This window comes from Phyllostomus discolor, chromosome 7, assembly GCF_004126475.2.
Source record: "Phyllostomus discolor isolate MPI-MPIP mPhyDis1 chromosome 7, mPhyDis1.pri.v3, whole genome shotgun sequence".
Lineage (NCBI taxonomy): Eukaryota > Metazoa > Chordata > Mammalia > Chiroptera > Phyllostomidae > Phyllostomus > Phyllostomus discolor.
The window spans coordinates 79,834,343-79,855,535 of record NC_040909.2 but is presented as its reverse complement, the minus strand read 5'-3'; the positions used below and the strand labels follow the sequence as shown (position 1 = coordinate 79,855,535).

The 21,193-nt window shown below is 38.3% G+C and overlaps 1 protein-coding gene and 1 long non-coding RNA gene across 3 annotated transcripts in view; one reads left to right on the top strand and one right to left on the bottom strand.

The window, feature by feature from the left end:
• Nucleotides 1-6,665: 6,665 nt before the first annotated feature.
• Nucleotides 6,666-12,324, bottom strand: LOC118501692. 2 transcript variants are annotated; one of them, XR_004904325.1, is made up of 3 exons: nt 12,145-12,324; nt 6,933-7,020; nt 6,666-6,805 (listed from the first exon to the last, which is right to left on the bottom strand). It is a non-coding gene; the product is annotated as an uncharacterized LOC118501692 (long non-coding RNA). The 2 variants fall into 2 exon arrangements; XR_004904326.1 differs by having other exon boundaries at nt 12,189-12,324.
• Nucleotides 12,325-12,838: 514 nt separating this feature from the next.
• The window catches only part of IL7 (interleukin 7), a 56,111-nt gene continuing 47,756 nt past the window's right edge, over nt 12,839-21,193 (top strand). Inside the window, 2 exon segments of the mRNA XM_028518730.2 lie at nt 12,839-12,967; nt 18,441-18,574. Coding sequence (XP_028374531.2) covers nt 12,958-12,967; nt 18,441-18,574 — 144 coding nt within the window. The 5' untranslated portion in view covers nt 12,839-12,957.

Here is a 21,193-nt window from a genome sequence, read left to right as displayed (position 1 = left end):
TATGCTTCTTATTCCCTGCACATTTTCCCCCCATTCTCCCTTTCTCCACTGATAACCCTCCGTATGATCATTTTTGTGATTCTGTTCCTGTTCTAATGGTTTGCTTAGTTTTTTTTGTTTGTTTGTTTTTAGGTTCAGTTGTTGATAGTTGTAAGTTTGTTGTCATTTTACTGTTCATAGTTTTGATCTTCTATTTCTTTTTTTGTTTATTTGTTTTGTTTGCCTTGCAGTGGGTCCTCTCTGCCTGTCCTGTCTCTGCCCCTCCTACTGGTCTGGATGAATGTTTCTTTAACTCCTTGGTTGTCAGAGTTCCATGCAGTTTGATCTTCTGACAGTTCTAGTTGTTTATTGACTTTAAATTTGTTGTTATCCTTGTTTTGGTTGTGGAAGGAAGCAAAGCGTTTCTACCTATGCCTCTCCTTGGCTGGAACTCTCTTAAATATCACTTTTGCTATGACAAAACTGAGTATGTCTAAAAGGCAGAGTTTCTGTATCTAAAATTTCTGTCTATATCTAAAGATTAAGGTACTCCAATTAATCAAATCCTAGTTATCAGTTGATGAGTAAATATACCAGGATGACTACATGCATGTACCTTTGAAATGATATTGGCTGTACATTTACTATATGCTTGTGATGTCCAGAGCTGTGCAAAACATTGAGAATAGATCTTCCATCAAGATTAGTGTCTGGCCCTGGCTGGTATGGCTTAGTGGACTGAGCACTGGACTGCTAAGTCAGGGGTTGCCAGTATGATTCCAAGTCAGGGCACATACCTAGGTTGTGGGCTAGGTCCCTGGTTGGGGGTGCACAGGAGGCAACCACACATTGCTTTTTCTACTCTTCTTTTTCTTCCTCCCTTCTACTCTCTCTGGAAATAAGTAAATAAAATCTTTTAAAAAAAAGATTGATGCCTGTCCTCAGGAAACTGGTACAGTCTAATAGTGTGGCACATACAACAGCAGAGATGGTTATCTATTCATTCAACTAACTTAAATGAAATACCTAAGTCAAGACAGCCATGGTGCTGGGCTCAAAGATACCACAAATAAACAGAAGTCTGTGTCATCAAGGACCTCACATTGTAGGGAGAAAATCATCACAATAATTACAATATAGCTGGGAAGCTCCTGATGAAGGAAGACCCTAGTCCACACAAATGACGTTATATAGAGCATCCCTCAGGAAATAAAACCTAAGCTTATTCTGAAGGACAGAGTAGACAAGGGCACTCTGGGCAGAAAGGAAACCATGTGAAGATGTATGGAAGCCTAAAGGTCTGAATGATTTGGGGTTTAGGATGCCAGGTGGGGTGTCTAAGTGACTGAATAGCAGGGCAAGATGTTGGTGCTAAATCATGGAAAACTTTATCTCATATTCGGGGAGTATGTGGGCACTACCCTTAGGAAGGAAACAGGAAACCATTGAAAGACAGTGTCTCATAGTCAATTTTTTCAAAAATGCCTTTTAAAGAGATAGTGTAGTTGAGAAGAGAGAAGAGGAACACCTAAACACAGTAGGAATGGCAGACAGAGAATAGTTAGTATCAAGCAAATGGAATCAAATAGGATTTAGTGATTAATTTCATAATTCCTAGGTTTCCAGCTTGGGCTGTAAAATGTACTATTAAAGTATATCTTCTGAAAAGGCATAGGATGAGAAGAATAAGGTACAAAACAAGTATGTGTTTGTACATGTTGAGTTTGAGATATCTTTCAGCAACTCAGGTACAGACATACCATACATGGCTTGCTGTTAACGGGGCTGGAATTTAGGGTCATGGTGGACTAGGCTGGAAATATAAAATGTGGGTAATAAACATAAACTGGTGGTTGAAACCATCTGAGTGGCTGAGGTGACTCATGACGGAAGTGCAACATAGGGATGTCACAATAGACAAACAGAGGAAGAGTCCAGAGCACAAGAAGTAAATAATTCAGTTCTGTTAGACAAGAATCAGGAGGATGATGTCAGTAGAAACATAGGAGAGAAAACATGCCCCCAAAAGAGTAAGAGTCCAATGCTCCTGAGATGTCAGTCAACTGGGTAGTAAATATATCCAAAATGTTTTTACAAAACTGCATCACCCTGAGTGGCCAGCAAGAGAGAACTGGTGGAAAAAATTATGGGACATTTGTATAGAATGTAGTTTTTTCAAAAGTCACAAAAGGTCTCTCTGTCCTTGTATGGGGAAACTACTTACCTACTGGGAGAAGGAGAAAAGGCTACAAGAGGAAAGAAGTAGTTATCCCACACAGCACTTCTGCAGCAGGCTTGTCTTTGTCGTTAGATTTTTAAAAAACCATGGAAACAATGAATCTATCATGTATTAAATCGGCGAAGTAACCATAAATAGAAAATATTGATTTTAAGTGACTTTAGAATACAGCACTTTGATGTTATATACATGCTTAGAGAGAGACATTCAGGTAACAGAAGGAACTATACAGATGGTTTAAAATTCCATTAGAAGTTATATTATTTCATATAATTGTATCAATATTTTGCAGCTACTTTATATCTATTGTTTAAAAGTAAGCAATTAAGTTAATCATCTCAGGAGTCAGTAAACATCAGTAAAAAAGAAAAGTGATAACATTCTAAATTTTAAAAATTAACCGAACATACCTGAACTGTTAAAATGTAATTAGAAAGATCAACACAAACACAATTTTTCCAGCTATGACCACTAAAACGGCCTAGAAGCAAAGAGTACTTCTAGTGCCCAGGTTGTGGTAACTAATACAATAATCTATTAAAAGAAGTCAGAACTCCACAATGTAATGGATGTTTTGGGGACAATTCTGGAAATTTGAATATCTGGTTAATAGGTAATAACTTATTAAAATATAAAGGTAGAGATAGAGGCCTGAAAACAAAGCATGTTGCAGAACAATGTGTATAGTGTTCCACTTCTGGGACTATACTCTAAGAATCCTGAAACAGCAGTTCAAAACACCCTATGCACTTAAATGTTCATAGCAGCATTATTTACAATAGTCAAGTACTAGAAACAGCGTAAATGCCCATCAGTAAATGAGTGGATTAAAAAACTGTGGTACATTTACATGATGGAATACCATGCAGCAAAAAGAAAGAAGAAGCTCTTACCCTTTGTGACAACATGGATGGAACTGGAGAGCATTGTGCTAAGTGAAATAAGCCAGGAGGCGAAAGAGAAATATCCTATGATCTCATCTATAAGGAATCTAATCAACAAAACAAACAAGTGAGCAAAATGGAACCAGAGACATAGAAATAAAGAACAATCTGACAGTGACCAGAAGGGAAGGGAGGGGGGGATAAAGGAGGAAAAAAAACAGTCAAGGAACTTGTATAAAGGACCCATGGACAAGGACAATGGTGGGGGTAGGATTGAATGTGGGAGGGGTAGGCAGGGCAGGAAAGAGCAATGGGGGAAAAACGAGGGCAACTGTAACTGAACAACAATAAAAAACAATATATATATACATATACACATTCATAGCATATTAAGCATCACAAGTACAATGGTTAGATGGAGTTTTTAAGTTTTTATATTTTGTCTCAATTTATTACATGTTTACACTTAACATGATCTGCTTTTATTTTGAAAAGGAAATTTAAAAAGTAGCATTGTCAACTAGTTCACTGATGACCTAGGACATGGTGGACAGAAGCCAGGGTGCCTGGGGTGAAGAATAGCTAGGCGTGGACACCGTAAGTATGGCCTACTCAGAATGAGTCAGGCACATGAGAAAGCAAGGACAAAGGAGAGTAATTAAAAGCAGAAACCCTAGTCTCCAGGCAAGCATTCTCTGCCATAGAGCTTTGGCACTGGCTTTCTCTTCTCTCTCCAGAAGATGCTTTCTTAACAGGCATCCATGTAACTCACTCAGTCACCTCATCTGAGTCTTTGTTCAGATGTTACCTTCCTGCTAAAGCCTATTCATAATCACAACCCTTTCTCACCTTAACACTTCCCTCCATATATACAAATCCCCTACTCTGACCTTATTTTTTCCATAGACTTTAATAAATTTCTAATGTTTTATGTAACTTTTTTATTGTTTATTGCCTATTGCCTCCACTGGAATGTAAACTCATTTTAACATAAATTATTTGTTTTGTACACTGGTATGTTCCAGACACCTTGAACAGTGGATGGGCACTTAGTGTTACTTGATAACTATAAACAGAATTAAAAGAAGGGTTATTTAGGGTTGGGAAAGACTTGAACACATTTATGTGCCAACCTTGACTATTACCAGGAAGAAACACAAACCCAATTAATGAACTTCAGGATGAGAGAAGTAATCTTTATGAGATTTCCTTTGTATCTTCCTAGAGTGTATAGAGTAAGAACAAAAATGCTGTTCAGAATGTGTTACAGGCCAATGAAAGAGTGAGCTGATTACCATGTGTGTCCTTGCTATTTGACCTTTACTTTTAGTAATACAGAAATCATTGCTGGAACAAACAGCTACATAAAATTTTATTGTAGGAGGGGGAAAAAGCTCATTGCCTTGGCAACAGGACGTTTTAGAAACACACAATAAGTTGGTACTTAGTATCACTGAAAAACAAAGATCCAGTTAATTTCATTTATTGATATGGCATACTGAACTAGCTGCACTTACACTACAGAAAAAGAATCAGTAGGAACTGTCAAAAAGGTCCACTTGAAAAAAAGTTTTGCTTTTCACTGCCTGGCTTATTTCACTTCGTATAATGCTCTCCAGTTCCATCCATGCGGTCACAAAGGGTAGGAGCTCTTTTTTTCTTTCTATTGCATAGAATGCTATTGTGTAAATGTACCATAGTTTTCTGATGCATTCATTTACTGATGGGCACTTGGGTTGCTTTCAACACTTGGCTATTGTAAATTGTGCTGCTACAAACTCACCTATAAGTGCAACCTATCAACGAAAGAAACAAGCAAGCATAATAATACCAGAGACATTGAAATTAAGAATATACTGACAGTAACCAGAGGGGAGGTAGGAGGGGATAATGAGAGAAAAGGGGAAAGGGTTTTCAGGAACATGTACAAAAAAACACTTGCACAAAACCAAAGTGGGGTAGGATCAAGCTTGGGTGGGGAGTGAGGATGGCTGGGGTTGGAGAGGAATGGTAGGGCTAAAATGGAGACAACTGCACTTGGACAACAATTAAAAAAAAGTTTTGCCATGAGGTTTATTTATTTCCTTAATGTTCAGTTTAATATTCAATAAAAGTTTAGCTGGAAATAAAAAGGAAGGAATTGTATTAAGTCAAATTCAAGTCAACAAAATAAATTTTTATTAAGGTCATCAAAAGACTTAGAAAAAAATAAAGTCATAAAGAAGATAGTAATCTCAATCAAGATTAACAGCAACTATAATAGTAATATAGAAACGGAAAAGTATGAATTTGACCTATTCCAGATCTAGCACTTTCTTAGATTCAACCTCCTGAGATTTCTTTGGGGCTTCAATCTTTATCACTTTTTGATAGCAATTGTTTTAGCTCCTGAAAGTCCTCAATTCTGCTGTTTTGTTTCTATTGTTTTTGGATTTTACTTTAGTCACTTATTTAAATCTGGCTATTAAACAAAAGTGCCTGAAAACACCTCTAGTCTCAGAGGATCATTCTCAAATGATCAGTGTACAAGTACTTACAATCATTTTTGTCTTGTTTTTTTGGGTTAGGTCTTATTGTATGTTTCATGTAAATACATACATATATATAGACATTTATATATGTCTATATATACTGCAAGCTTAAAAATAAACTCAGCTTAATACATAGGAACATATTTGTATTTGGTAAAGAGCAATCATTTCATATTTTTCTTTAAAAAGTTATAAAATGGATTGTTTGGATATTAAAATCAAAGGAGCTTAACTTTTAAAATCTGAATAAAAGCTCAGAGGTCACAGAGAATATAAATGACACAGAATCTTACTTTGAAAGGAAAGAAATAACAAGAAATAGAAAGCATTACATTTTACTGGTAGAAACAATGTTTTGCCCAAGATCAGAGATTTTTCAACTGGTGTGCCACAAGAACTTTTAAAATGTGTAGTACATATTTAGTCAAGGGCACTGACCTCTTTCCCCTCACACTGTCAAATAAAAAAAATGATAACAGCCAACACAACAATAGCCATCTGGGGTGAGTGAATTAAAATTATACCTATTTTTTATCAGATTGGCAAGAAAAATATTTTTTGGTGTGCTGCAGAGTTTTAATAATCAGTTTATGTGTGCCATGAAATGAAAAAGGTTGAAAATCACTGCCTAGGACAGGTTAGAAAACAGTTTTTATCAGAAAAAAAGTAAACCTAATGAATAAGACATACTTAGAAAGCTTGTTAGTTAAATTAGGGAAAATTGCCAACATAGTAAAAGAAACAAGGAAATCAAAGCCTTTAGGAGACATTTCATAGGGCATGTCACTGAGAAAAAATATATCCCACTTTGTTCCATTGGTTGAAGAAAGTGTTGATACACCAAAGTTGATGCCTCACTGTTTTAATCTCTTGAAAACTTCTATTTTTGTGCTCTTCTCATTGAGGTGTATTTGTCACTGCCAGCTAACACATTAACAATTTAGGTGAGCATGTTAATGGTAGTTTCAGGATTATAGGATGTCGATTAACTAACACATGATTGATACCCTAGGATCTTAGGGAAATACAAAGTCTTTTCAGGTTACTGTTTATTGACTTCATTACTGTGACAATACATGCAATAATTCCATGTCATGTACAAATTAATGGAAGTTCTGAGAATTCACTCACAGTCCAAGGTAATGACAATATATAGGACAAACTTGGCTTGCCTGAAGGAAAGATAGATTGAATTAACTATCTAATACAATAATAAAAAAAAGACTTTAATAGGTTACATAGTCCTTCATATAAGAAAAGGTCTAAATCTATTAAGTATGAGAATTTTGACACCCTTACCAAAAGCTTAGGCAAATTCAGGTCAGTCAGTGATTGCTGTTATAACATTACTGGATGTTGTCACGGGTTCACCCCAAGAACTGGTTCTCTGTGAAAACAAGTCAAAACCTGTGCATCTGATTTCCTCCTTTTCCACAAGACACACTTGGGTTGAATCTGTATCTTGAATGGGATTCTGTTGACTTCAGAGAATCCCAGGTTGAATAAGACACTGCCACTATTGTCTAAGACTTCATAATAACAACATAGCATCTTCACTTAGTAACTGGATGATGTTAAGGGAATCTCTCCAGGGGCTTTAAGGCAAAAAAAAAAAAAAGACAATATTTTTTCATTTTCTTCAAATAACTTGCATGAAGAAAACTGTCATAAGCATAATCGTCCCTAATTAGTCATCTATACAGGCAGTGGTTAAAAGCATAATCTCTCCAGAATTTAGTATATGAAAGATACCTCTGATTGCCCACAACACATCCATTAATGTACAAAAATACTGGATAATGCAAACTACATAAGCTATACTTGCTTCCTCTGAAGGCAATTTAGGAAATATTTTTCTCTTCAACTAGCCAGTACTCAATCCAGAAGTAGACATGAGAGTATTAAAGGGAACATTTCAATAAAGAGCATAAAATTAGGCACTAGATTTATAGTTGGTTCCTATTACACAGAACTAGAGAATTTAAGGACTGAAATGTGGAGGAGAGAGACATGAAGGAAGCATAAGAAAAAAAAACTAATCTCCTTCGGTTTCTTGGTTCTATCATTTTCTACTTCTTCAGAAGAATGCAATTTTACCAATTAACATATAAATATGCTCTAGTACCTCTCCTACATGGAAATGGAAACCTCCATTATGCTGGGCATGCCTTTCAGACCATTACCCAAGTCCTTTTACTTTTGCTAGATATCTTTAAAAAGTTGTCTCTCACTTTATTTGTATCTTTGCTTACACCCTACAAACTGGAATATTGCTTCTAGCTCTGTTGTTCTTCTCAAACTGTTGTCATGAGGAATATAGACAATCTCTCCTATGCCAAAGTCAGTGGTCCCACTTTTCAGACTTCACTTATTCAATCTCTCTGTGGCATTTGGAAACACTGACTACCAAATCTAACTTGAAATTCTATCCTCCTTCGCTTTCTGAGACACTGGATTCTGACTTTCCCACTTTGCCGCCCACTGTTTGTTACTTTGTTAGTGGGCACCCTTTTTTTCCATCTACCTTTAGTGTTTAATACTCAAGGTTCCTTCCAGCCTTAGTTCTCTGTCGCTTCCTTCTTAGTTGTAGGCTGGGTAATTTCATTCATTTCTATAACTCAAGCAATAACCAATATGCTGCCATACACATTCCTAGTAGGATTCTTGATAACTTTTAAAGATTTTATTTATTTATTTTCAGAGAGAGGAGAAGGGGAGGAGAAAGAAAGAGGGAAAAACATTAATGTGTGGTTGCCTCTCCCATGCCCCCAACTGGGACCTGGCCTGCAACCCAGGCATGTGCCCTGACTGGGAATTGAATTGGTGACCCTTTGGTTTGTAGGCCAATACTCAATACACTCAGCCATACCACCCAGGGCAAGGGTTCCTGATATTTTGACATGGTCTTGATTCAAACTTCGAAAGAAACCTTTTTATTTTCATTCTCATAATGCTCAAAACTGGCAGTTTCATCTTATCCCTGGGCTTCATCCTGCTAAATCAAGTATGTTTTTATTGTTGAACTATAGTCAACTAACGAGAAACAAATAGTTTATATAATACTTAAATGGCATGGTTTTTAAAAAACAAGAGAATTCCCAAATCCCTTTAGGAAACTAAAAAAATCTGAAAAAAATAGCCCAAGCTCAGTTAAATATGAGGAACAAACATCTACCAATCAAGAATGTAATTACAAATTTATAAGTTAAATATTAGCAACTTGAATGTAGCATTATGGTAAATTTGTGGCTTATTTAGAAATGGAACAAGAAAAAACATAACTATGTAAATAGATGCTCAATGATCATCTAATAAAATTTAAAATTCATTCTCATGTTCAGGCCTAAAGAACAAAGAGACCTGATTTAATTTATAGCTTCTCTATTGTAGCTGTTTTCCCACTGGACAGGTAAATGAAATTTTTTTGGACCCCAGTTTCATTAATTTTTAAAATGGGTCTGCCTACTTTGCCTTAAATCCTTGGTTTGAAATATCAGTACATCTTGTCCTTTCTTTTATATGATATTCTTTTACTTTTTTAAAAAGATTTTATTTATTTTTAGAGAGGGAAGGGAAGGAGATAGGGAGAGAGAGAAACATCAATGTGCGGTTGCTGGGGGCTGTGGCCTGCAACCCAGGCATGTACCCTGAATGGAATCAAACCTGCGACACTTTGGTTCGCAGCCCGTGCTCAATCCACTGAGCTATGCCAGCCAGGGCTAATATTCTTTTACTTTTGAAATTACTCATTTAACTTCTGATCTCCCCACAGACTTGCATTGCTATCCACAATGTCTAGCTTAATATGTGTGTGTATACAAGCAGTTACAGAATTTGTGAGACCCGGTTACAAAGTGAAAATGAGAGTGCTTTGAGTAAAAAAAAATTAAGAATCACAAGACAGTGACAGTAGAGCATTAAACCAAGCATGGAGCCCTTGTAGGAACTAACAGAGGCCCCTAGGCAATGACACAGAACACATGCGCATTAAAAATGTGAACTCGTGTGTGTGTGTCCAAAATATGTTGAATACTATGCCTGGAAAATTAAGTCACAAGAACTTCAGGAAATATCCACAGACAGAGCAACAGCTAGCATTCAGATCTCAGACTATCAAAAATAGTTATAGTTAGGTAAAAATAGTTTGGTACTTAATTAAGAAAATATTTTCAGGTTACCAATAATTGACTATTTTGATTGAAGGCACTAGACCTCATGAGACTCAGGATGGGTGCAGCCTATGAATGCAGCCCAACACAAAATCATTAATTTACTTAAAATATTATGAGATTTTTTTGAAACAAAATGTTTTGTAAAACATTATGAGATATGTCCCAATGTATTTAACATGTGACCCAAGACAACACTTCTTCCAGGGTGGCCCAGAGATACCAAAAGGTTGGACACCCCTGCTAGAACATTAAAAAAGACACTGATTAACCTTTAACAAGTCTCTCTTTTAAGTTGACTTTTATATTATCTTATTTCATTTTTTTCTATTACATTTTATTAGTAATCCTGAGAATGTTGTCTTCCTTCTTAGTATTTACTGGTTATAGTTTATAAACTTCATGTACTGTTTCCATGTTGACTGTTTTGCACAATTCACTGGGGCAATGAGTAAACATAATAGTAATAACTCCATTTTTCTAATCATAAAACATCAGCACACAAAAATTCACATACATTTTGTCCTTGCCCATCTGTCTTGTAAAAAATAATGTTCAGTTTATCAAAATATCAACCATTAATTTAAGACTTAATTTAGAATTTTTTTTCTGATAGAAAAATAATAAAAATGTGGTGAGAATGTGCCCACTCTCATACAACAAAAATTCCAAATCCTATCTTCTGAAGAGTGATTCTTCACACTTGGGGTCAGAATGAGGAATTTACATCTCTCCTGGAGCTCTGAATACTTTCTCCTCATGCTTTCCCAACATTCACTTATGCATACGCCCTTATTGTGCCAGGTTTTGTGGCGACTGCATGAAAAAGGAAGATGGATTTCCTCTTAAGGAAGTTATTGATAGATGCTCTTTTATCTGTCCCTGATAAGTGAAAAAAAAAGGGGGGGCAATTTCTATACCTCAATGTCACTGTCAGGGATAATAAATAACCAACCTAAGTGTGTTTAGGTACTGGATTCCCTTTTAAAAGTCACTGCAGCTTCCAGTGTCTCCATGCTCATCTCTTTTCTAGGTTCCAGTCACATGGAAGTGCTCTGCTGTGCTCACCCATTTCCTCTCCTGCTGTCATTTTTATCCTCCTCTCCATCTTCCCAGTTTCCCTCTGCATTCACATCCTTTTCCTCAGGCATATTCCCATTCTTGCCTTCTCTCTCTGCTGTTGTCTCACTCTGTCCCTAAGGAGTCCTGTCTGACTGCCTGAGTCTAGATACTGTACTTAGTTGAAGGCAACTTGGCTACCACAGGAGAAAAACAGGACAGTGTGGCTGGAGCCACAGAGGGTCAGAGGAGCAGCAGAGCCCAGGTCTCCCAGGGCCTTAGGCTTGGGGTAATTGGAAGTAGCCAGGCTCCTGTGAGGAGAAAGGGTCACCAGCAAGAGTGAAAGCTGGCCATTCTGGACTGCAGGGTGGGTGTCTATGGTTGGCCCATAGACAATTCTCAGAGCAGACAGAGTGAATTTGGATGTTTTAGAGGTAGAGCTGATGGGGCTTGACTGTGGATTGGATGTGGGACATGGGACTAACAGACAAATAGAGGATCCAAGTTTCAGGCTTGAGCAATCCTGTCTCACTCTCTTTTTCATTGGTATTCTCTCTCCCTCCCCTCTTTCTCTGTTCCTTCACCCCAGAACAGAATCAGGAATGCTCCTATCCCCAGGTGAACTCCTGATGGGGTCTCAATTCAGAAATCACAACGTCTAGAAACCTTTCCTGAGGTCCTCACACTGGGGCAAAGATGTATCCGCACGATGCATGACCCTGTCCCCTTCCTGGCATCAGTTTCTACATGATTCATGAGGACTTCTAACACAGGGTTCCACACATAGACTTTGGAGCCAGAATGGGGCAGGTTTGTGTACAATCTCCCTCACCAACTCCCTAGATGAACTCTGCTAAATTACTTAAGGAAGTCTTGGTTCTCACATCTGTGAAGCACAAATAAGAAAATTGTCTACCTCACAGAAAATGGTGCATGAGACCACATGTGCAAAATGCTTACTTAGCATAATACTCGCACAGAGCAAACGATAGATACATAATAACCACATTTATTATCACCGTTATTACTTTACACTACCCACCTTCATTTAAGCAAAGCTTCAGCATACTAACAGAAACCAAACTAAAAACTAAAACAGGATATACCTAAATAATTCAGGCCTGGAAAAAAATTTAACTACTCAGCAACACACAGTCAAAACTAAAAGTATGATTTCTTAGCCAATTCAGACAAATGTGAGAGTCAGTTATTTAACTATGATAGACTTCATTTCCTTCACCTAATTTGGGCTTTGATTTCCAGGTCCAAAGTCTTTCACTTACCAGCGTAGGTGGGCCCACAGAATTATTTTTCCCTAAGGTCTCACCTGAGCAGGTGCATCTACAAAGAGCAGAAAGAGACTGGTGAGAGGAGTTGGAGAGGCCGAGGGCGTGACTTTCTCACTCCTTCCTACTTTCTTTTTTTAGAAGACCGTTTGGCATCGGCCATCACACCTGTGGCCAGAGCTGCTACGCCCCTTCCCTGGCATCCGCTCGCAGTAGCCCAGCTTTCGTCTTATACTTTTTCGCTTCCGTGACACAGTGGCAACCGATGCTTGCCTATTCCAGGGACCTAGCTCTCCCAAGGCGGCTAGAGGTCACCTGGAAAGTGTCTTGCCTCGAATCGCTCTAATTCAGAACGTTCCCTCGATCCTCCTGCGGAGTCCTCCTCTAGTCCTGGTCCAGGCTCACAGAAAGCCCCGGGTTGGGGTGGGGGGACGTACACAGGTGCGCGGGGGAGGGGGGCCACTGAGGGCACCGGGTGATGAACCCAAAGCTCGAACCTGCAGACCCAGCGCGAAGTAGAAACTGAAAGTACACAGCGGCAGATCCTACGGAAGTTCTAGGAAAGGCAGAGCGCCCAGCCGGGCCGTGGCGTGTGCCGCTCCCCCCACCCCCTCCCCTGGGATGGATGAAGCAGCGGGCGCGGCGTGGGGCAGAGGAACCAGCCGCAGAGGCACCAGCCGCAGAGGCGGCCGCGGGGCCCGACTACCGGCACCTCCGAGCACACGGTGGTCCTCGCAGTGACCATGGGCTGTGAGAGTCCGCTCCTGCTGCAGCTGCGGTCATCATGACCACGCCCGCCTCCCGCAGACCATGTTCCATGGTAAGCGCTCCACTCCCGGCGCACAAGTTCGCGCGCCCGGCACGCTGGGGGCTCCGGGGCGCGCAGTCGGGCCCCGCGCCCAGGCGCGTCCCGGAACAGCCGGGCCTTGCACTTTGGACCTGTAGAGAGCACTGGCTCTCCCACAAGCAGCCGGTAGCTGCGCCGGAGTCCCCTGGCCCAAAGCCACTGGCACCTGGGGCAGCTGCGCCTGGCGGGCTGCGAGAAGCCATCCCCGACGCCCCCTTTCTGTCCCGGGACCAAGTGCCGCAGCCTCTGAGCGGGTCAGCTGGGACAGACGGGTCTCTGAGGGAGACGCGGGCTCAGTCACGCGTCCTCAGCTACGCTGCCCTCGGTCCCCCTGGCCCAGCCACCGTGCTCGCGTCACCGGCGGCTCCAGATTACAACTTACTGGCACCCGGTGTCTGGGAGGACTTGGGCTCCTACAGCTCCCAACTCCCTGGAGAAGTGAAAGCGCGGCTCCCACGAGAAGTGCTTTTAAACCCTAAGGGGATAGGACTCTGGAAAACCCCGTTTTCCTCCCTCAGAGAGGCTGGGAGTTTCCGTCAAGGGCTGTCCCTTGTGCCTTTTTGCCGGGAACTAAGTCCTCGAACTGGCACCGGGAGAGGCCAGTTTCAGGTTTCTTTTTCTTCCTATTTTATTTGTGCGGGTTTCAGACCTGAAATGAACAAGGGCAGAGGGGGGCGAGCTGGGTTTCGTTGGCAGCCTTGTGGCCAGAGTCCAAAAGTTTACTGGAAGTAGAAATGGGACAAAAAGATGTGAAGGGAGAGAATCTGCTGAGGAAAATTGGAATGTTTTACAGTTAACACTTCCTCAAGCAAAAGGAGCCGGGTGGGGGAGAGTGCTGGAATAGGGAGCAGCTCCTTGGTCCCGTTGACGCTTGGTCTGTGGGCTTTCCTGGCTCCACCGTGGGATCACAAGAGCCCTTTCCCATCTCCAAGGTATTGAAGAATCAAGAATGGACATAGCCCAGAATGACTAGATCAGTAACAAAGTAAAGGGGCACGGGTTAGAGCATAGAAGACAATTATGGAAGAAGATTTATAATGGACATCCTCCAGAAGTTTGTGGAAAATTAAAAATTAGGTATATTCTTGTTTTCCTTTCAATGCCCATGGGTGCTGCTGTTACTTCTTTCTGGATCGTTCCTGGTTCTATCTAATCCTCGCGTCACCTCTGACCTGAAGTGGAAAGTAAAACAAGAGAAGCCAAGGGTGCGCATTATGAACGAGTCTTTATTTTCTGAAATATATCTATATTAATCATGTACCATAAATTGTTATCAGCAAGCATTATTAAAACTCTAAACTTGGAATAATGGTTATAATAAGTGGCTTTCTGCAGTTTGTTTCAATAGATTTCACTAGAAGCTTAAAAACAGGGTTACTCTTTGACCTTTTTCTTTGCTACTTCATTTGGGAATTTAAGTTATTGAGGACCTACTATGTGGTCCTCAACTGGGCTATGTAGTTTAGAATATTTACTCATATTTGAAGACCGAAAAATGGAATGGTACTAAAAACAGAGAGCTAAGAAAGATTAGAAAACTTGAACATGGATAAAGGAGTATTACACACAATACCACATCACTGTTTAAATATCTTAAACACAAATGGAAAAGATCATTTCATAGGACCAACTGACACACCTTATCACATGTGAGATTTTTTTCTGGTTTCACCTCTGACACATAACCTAGTGAAATAACAGCAAATAATAGTGTCTTTTTTCCTGTGATAAGAGTATATGATGGCAGCTTGTCAGAACTTGGCCAGGAAGTATTGGAGTGAGGTTCGTGTGGAGCAAGGTGGGTTGTTGTACATTTCCCTTGACTGAACAGCACACAGTTGTTGGTGTGTGTGTTGTTTATTTTTGTTTTTTGTTTTTTTTAAGAAGCAGGGTAAGTTGGTGGCTAAAAGCTGAGTTTCTAAACTCTTTCAACCTAACAAACCTGAATTTGAATCTTGCCTCTCACTAGACACTTTATGTATGGAAAGAAAAACATCTTTTTGGTTTCAGATTCTGCATCTGCAAAATGTTAATAATTGACAGCCCTTAATTCATGAAATGGATATGAAATATTATATGTAATGTCATAGGAGGGCTTCAGAAATGCCTTTAGTGTTTATCATGGGATTTGTGGATAGAATTTATAGTCCAATCTGAATATGTTTGTGGCGATTATAAGATTTCTTTATGTGAGCAGCATCATAATCATTTCTGAAAGCTTAAAAAGCTGATTTCCATCTAACATATGATTTTTGTACTCTTCATTAACATTTTCTTTAGTCACTCATTTGCTTGTGCCAATTGATCATATTAAAACCAAGTCTTATACATTCAGATGTTTTCTAATCCATCCTGAATGTCTTTTTACCACTTTTTAAAATTTCCAGTGAAAATAGGTCTATGTAATGTTTGTAATGGACAAACAGTTAACACTTATTGGTCTTAAAGGCTGAAAAAAAGATTGGATTTGATGGATTCTAGAAACTAATTTATTTATGTTCACTTTGACCCCATAACTTAAGTAGCTGAGGATTGAATGTATTATTTGGCTTAAATTAAAAACCAACAAGAATTTTTTAGACAGCCATCATTTTGGCTTAACCAAATTCCCTACTGAAAACAAATTCTCCAGTTTCAATCCCTTCAGGAGATCTAAAGAAAATTCCACAAGTCCAAGCTTGCCTTACATTATTCTTTATGCTTTGTCTTCTCTGTAACTTAATGAAAAGGTCAGGGTTGGGGGAAGTGTGGGTATCAATATATAATTTGAAACAAAACAAAATGAGTCCTTCTCCCATTGTGACAGTGTTAAAGCAAGCTCAAACCAGGCAATACTAATGTTACTCTCTATGTGGTGTAGAGAAAAGACTTCAATCACAGACCAAAGTGCAAGTCATTAGCAGGAGAGCTGGAAATCTATGAGATGTAGGTCTGAAGCCCAGGGTGCTCTTTCAGCATTGTCCATGAGCGATTTCAAATCTAAAGAGTTACTGCATGTGGATGGCCAGGTAGATTATGAGCAATACGGTGCTTGAAAATTGAAAGGGACATGAAGGGATCATTTAGTCTCAAGTCTTCATTTTACAAATCAGGAAGGTGAAGCTTAAAAGATACTCTGTCATTCATTCAGTCCACAACCATTGTCACACAAACCCCATCTCCACTCTGTAAAACCTCACTGTCCTGCACTGCCCTACTCTTACTGAGGGTGGCTTATTTAACAGTAATGGCAACAAAGGGCACTTCTTACTGACAAGTCAAATTATGTTTTAGAATTTAAAACTAGTTTTATTACACAAACAAAGACTGAATTTTCCCTCAAGTCATCATTCAAAAGCCTTGGTAAAATGTGTTTCAATGAATAAACAGGCTTATGTGAATTTGGAAGCACGCATTATTAAAAGTTGAGGTGAAGTGGACACAAGAGCTAGTGCTCTGCATAGAAAATAAAACATCCTCCTTTATTAAAGCATAGAAGGTGTTCCTTTGAAATAACATTTATCTATAATGGTAAAAAATGCCTCCATTTCATTCTGGTATTTAATTACTTTACTATATTTCTCTTAAAGCTCATTTCAAGTTATGTGCCATGTAACTTTCCTTTTATCATCTAATTCTACCAGTGTACACCATGGGGATACCTGTAAGGTGACAGAGAAAAGTTAATTTCTCTACAATCCATTAAACTCTGATTACAAAGTTAGGACCTTGTAAATCATTAGTAGTTGTTCACATTTGAGAATCTTCAGGCTGAAGGACCAGTAGTAGAAGAGAGAGCAGAGCTGTATAATGTTGCACGGAAGTGGTTTGCATCCAGAAGACTAATGTAATTACATATTATCAAAAGATGATGACCAGTTCTGATCAAGCCCTGGTGAGGCAGCAAGCTCAGGTTAAAACTCAGAGCTGGCACCTACTATCCATGTTTCAGAAAAGATTAACTTGCAGAGCTCTTGTTCTTTAGAACTAATATGTATGTGACACTTAACAATGCTTGTCACAGGGTAGGTATTCAATGTAAGGTAATACCTTACCCTGGTAATACCTTACCACTAATGATAACTAGTGTCATCATTATTATTAATCCCCTAAGTGAATTATTGCTTGTCATGTATATGGATATTTCATGCTGAGCAATGGATTCCATGTCTCCTTTGTTTCTACTGCCTTTCCCAGTGTCAGTGACATATGAGGATGAGATTCATGTAGGATTGATGTTTGTTCCCGTATCTGCTACCTACCCTACTTTGTTTGTAAAATATGGGTATTTAATAGCACATAATTTATTAAGTGCTACCGATTTTTTATAACAAATGATATCATAAGTGACAATGTTATTGGGAACTTTGTGACATATTTAATAGTCTTTAGTTCATTGTCATATTAGCACCTTGGGTTCTAAGGAGTATTGTTTGTAATCTTAATCAAAAAGGTGCACATGTGAAATGCCTTACACTCAATAAGTACAGTTAAAGTTCATTTGGGGAATTCACAGAAAATATGTTGTCAGTATAACCTAAACGTTTACCAAAAGATGTAGAGAAGATACTTTGGCAGGCTTATGAAGAATTAAGTCCCTATATAACCAGATTTTTATGTCTCAGGGAACCACTGGCTTTGTATTCCTGTATTATTACTTCTCCAAATTATACCATTTATGATTTCATTCCTTTTGATTACACAATTGCCCCTAATTAGGAAGGCTTATAAAAACAGATAGAAATAATTAGTTAACAGGGTGGGAACTTATTTACTGAGTTTTTCTAACATATCAAGAAGCTAAACAGTGTTTGAGGAGAATAGGGTTCTCTGGGTACTTAGAAATAGCAGTTACTGGAAAGATAAGGAATCTCAAAATACAAATGTCAACTTTAACATTTCTGGGAAGGGTAAACACTATACACACACACACATAAATACACATGCATAAATACACACACACAATCACAGATTAGTACCATGGAGATTAACCTGTAATGCATCCACTTGAACAACCGCTGAGTTTTATATATTTATACAATCACATGCCATAGATCATAAAATTTTAAAAATGCATACTGTTTTTACCTGTCATTAGTTTACCTATTCTCCTGTAGATGCCTTTTCTTGTAGGGATGTTCAACATAAATCAAAATTAAATAAATTGAATTTATATATTGAGTATTTCAAAAAGCAAAGAGACTCTGCTGGCATCCACCCATTTCTGCACTCTCTCAAAGAGTAATTTCTCAATTAAAAAGTGAAAGAAACCTGAACACTAAAATACTGTCTTACTTTTGTTGTTATTTAATATTGAATCTTAGAGTTCTTCCCCCACTCTATCAAAAACCAAGATGCATGTTTACAGTTATTAGAACTATGTGGTCAGGCCCATTGAAATGCTACTATCAAATCAGGTAATATGACTTATAATGTTTAGCTTATTCTTACTTACTGTTGACTTTAGTTTCTTTTAGGTATATCTTTGGAATTCCTCCCCTGATCCTTGTTCTGTTGCCAGTAACATCATCTGATTGTGAGATTGAAGGTAAAAATGGTGAAGAATATCAGCATATTATAATGGTCAGCTTCAAGGAGTTGGTATGTACTTTTGCTTTTCTCACACTTCAACTCATTGGGAAAATTTAATAGGTACTGTCGCTATGCAGTTTTGTATTCTAGTATCAATTTTTAATTCTTAAAAGTGAAATAACTAAAGAATGAAATTCATTGAGCTACTTACTGACTATGTATTTTCATAACTGGCATCATTATATCATTAAAAAATAATTCTTTCCTAGACTTTCAGACTCTCGCAGCTATCCATTTAAACTCTATTTCTGTTCATTATCAATTTTTTTGTAAGCATGATTTAGCATAGCTGTGTGCATTTCCTTACCTGTCATTAACAGTTAGTCTCTGTAGAAGCATTAGGTCAAGAGGGGGAAAATAACAGAATATAACATTTAAGATTATCATGAAAATATATATATAGTTATTTCATTTTATCTGAATATATATACATGCATATATATTATGTATGTATTATATACACATGCATATATAATTTGCTGTGAGTTAATTTTTCTATTTACCATGGACAATTTTTAATAATAGATTTATTTTTAAAGCAGTTATCAGTTTACAAAAAAAGGTGGACTGAATGTAAAGAATTCCCAGATATCAGCCCTGGCTGGCATAGCTCAGTGGATTGAGCTCGGGCTGGGAACCAAAGTGTCCCAGGCTCGATTCCCAGCCAGGGTACATTCCTGGGTTGCAGGCCATGACCCCCAGCAACCGCACATTGATGTTTCTCTCCCTCTCCCTCTCTCTCTCTCTCTCCCTCCCCTCCATAAAAATAAATAAATAAAATCTTTAAAACAAACAAACAAACAAAAAAAGAATTCCCAGATATCCATTCTCCCTCTGCACAATTTCCTCTATTATCAACATCTTGCAATTTTGTGGTACATTTGTTACAATTGATGAACCAATCTTGATATGTTATTATTAATTAAAGTTTATAGTTGACATTGGGTTTCACTCTTTGTGTTGTACAGTTCTATAGGTTTTGACAAATGCATAGTGTCATGCATTTGTCAATACAGTATCCTATAGAATGGTTTCAAATGCCCTTAAAACTCCCCTATGCTCCACTGATTCATCCCTCCTGCCCTCCCCTTGAACCCATGGCAGCCAGTCACCTGTTTGTGGTATCTCTAGTTTTGCCTTTCTGGTATGTCATGTAGTTGGAGTCAGGCAATACACATTTTTTAGACTAGCTTCTTCTACTTAGTAATGTGTAGTTAAGGTTTCCCAATGACTTATTCTGGAATGACTTATACCTCATCTCATTTCATTGCTGAATAAAATCCATTGAATGATTATACCTCAGTTTGTTTCTCCATTCACTGATAGAAGGACATGACTTGGTTGCTCCTAATTTTCGGCACTTATTAATAAAGCTTCTATAAACATTCATGTGCAGGGGTTTTTTTTGTGGATATACAAAGTGAGTTTTTAATTCACTTGGATAAATACCTAAGAGACTGATTACTGCATTGTATGGGAAGACCATGTTGAGTTTTGAAGAAAACTGCCAAACTGTCTTCTAAAGTGATTAAACTATTTTTCATTTTATATTTCCTGAATTTTTGACATTTTCTGGACTAAATGATACCATTAAATTAATCTTCGTGAGTCAAGATAATGATTTTTATTTAACTTTATTATCTGTGCAGGGAATCAACCAGTATTAGTTCTGCAACACTCATGTGAAACTGCAAAAAATAAAAATAAATTAAAATGCTATTGACAATTCAAAAGGAGAGTTTAGTCACCAGATGCACAGCTTCCCCCTTCCCCACCCAGAAATACAGAGGAGCTAATCTCATTAAAATGTATAGTAGCAACAATGACACTATTAAAACAAAGCATAGCCGGCTACTGGTCTTAAAGAGATTAATTCACAAGACAAGGAAAAGTATGTGAGGCAATCAATCCAAGTGAAAAGTGCCATGATAATCTCAAGGAAGTTGTAAATATGAGGTGACTAGTAGAGAAGATTGAGTCACTCACTCATGCATACTTTTCAGATGTGACTGTGTTTAAGTCTCAGGGAGACCATAATACTACTGATACTTATGTTCCAGGTTATAACTGATTTAACTGTTTCAACGTCTTTATCAGACAGGTACTCTCCTAGCTTCATTTCACAGAGGAAGAATCTGAGGCTCAGGCTGCTCAGTCTATTAAGTGTTAGAAGGATATGAGCTTCTGCTGGTAACCAGCACCCTCTCCTGCCCTCCCAGGAGTAATATCTGTGTTAGGACTGGTGGAAGACTGGGAATAAGGCAATGATGGACCAGATATATACACTTCTTTTAAGAAGCTTACCTTTGGTGATGTTTAGGTCTTGGGGGAAGAATTGAATTTGTAACTTGAAAAGTTGGGAGCCAGATTTGGAAAGATATAAAGTGTGTCCTAGAAGGAGGTGAAAAAGGTCATCTTGGCTCTAGGAGACAGACCACATTGTGGAGTGGCGTGCTGATCTCTAGACTTTTTAGATAGTACACCCCTTTAGTAAAAAATAATATTTAAATATATTTAATCAATTATGCTATTACAATTGTCCCATTTTTTCTCCCCTTTACTCCCCTCCTCCCTGTGCACCCCCACCATCATTTCCCCAACTTCATTCATGTCTATAGGTCAGACATA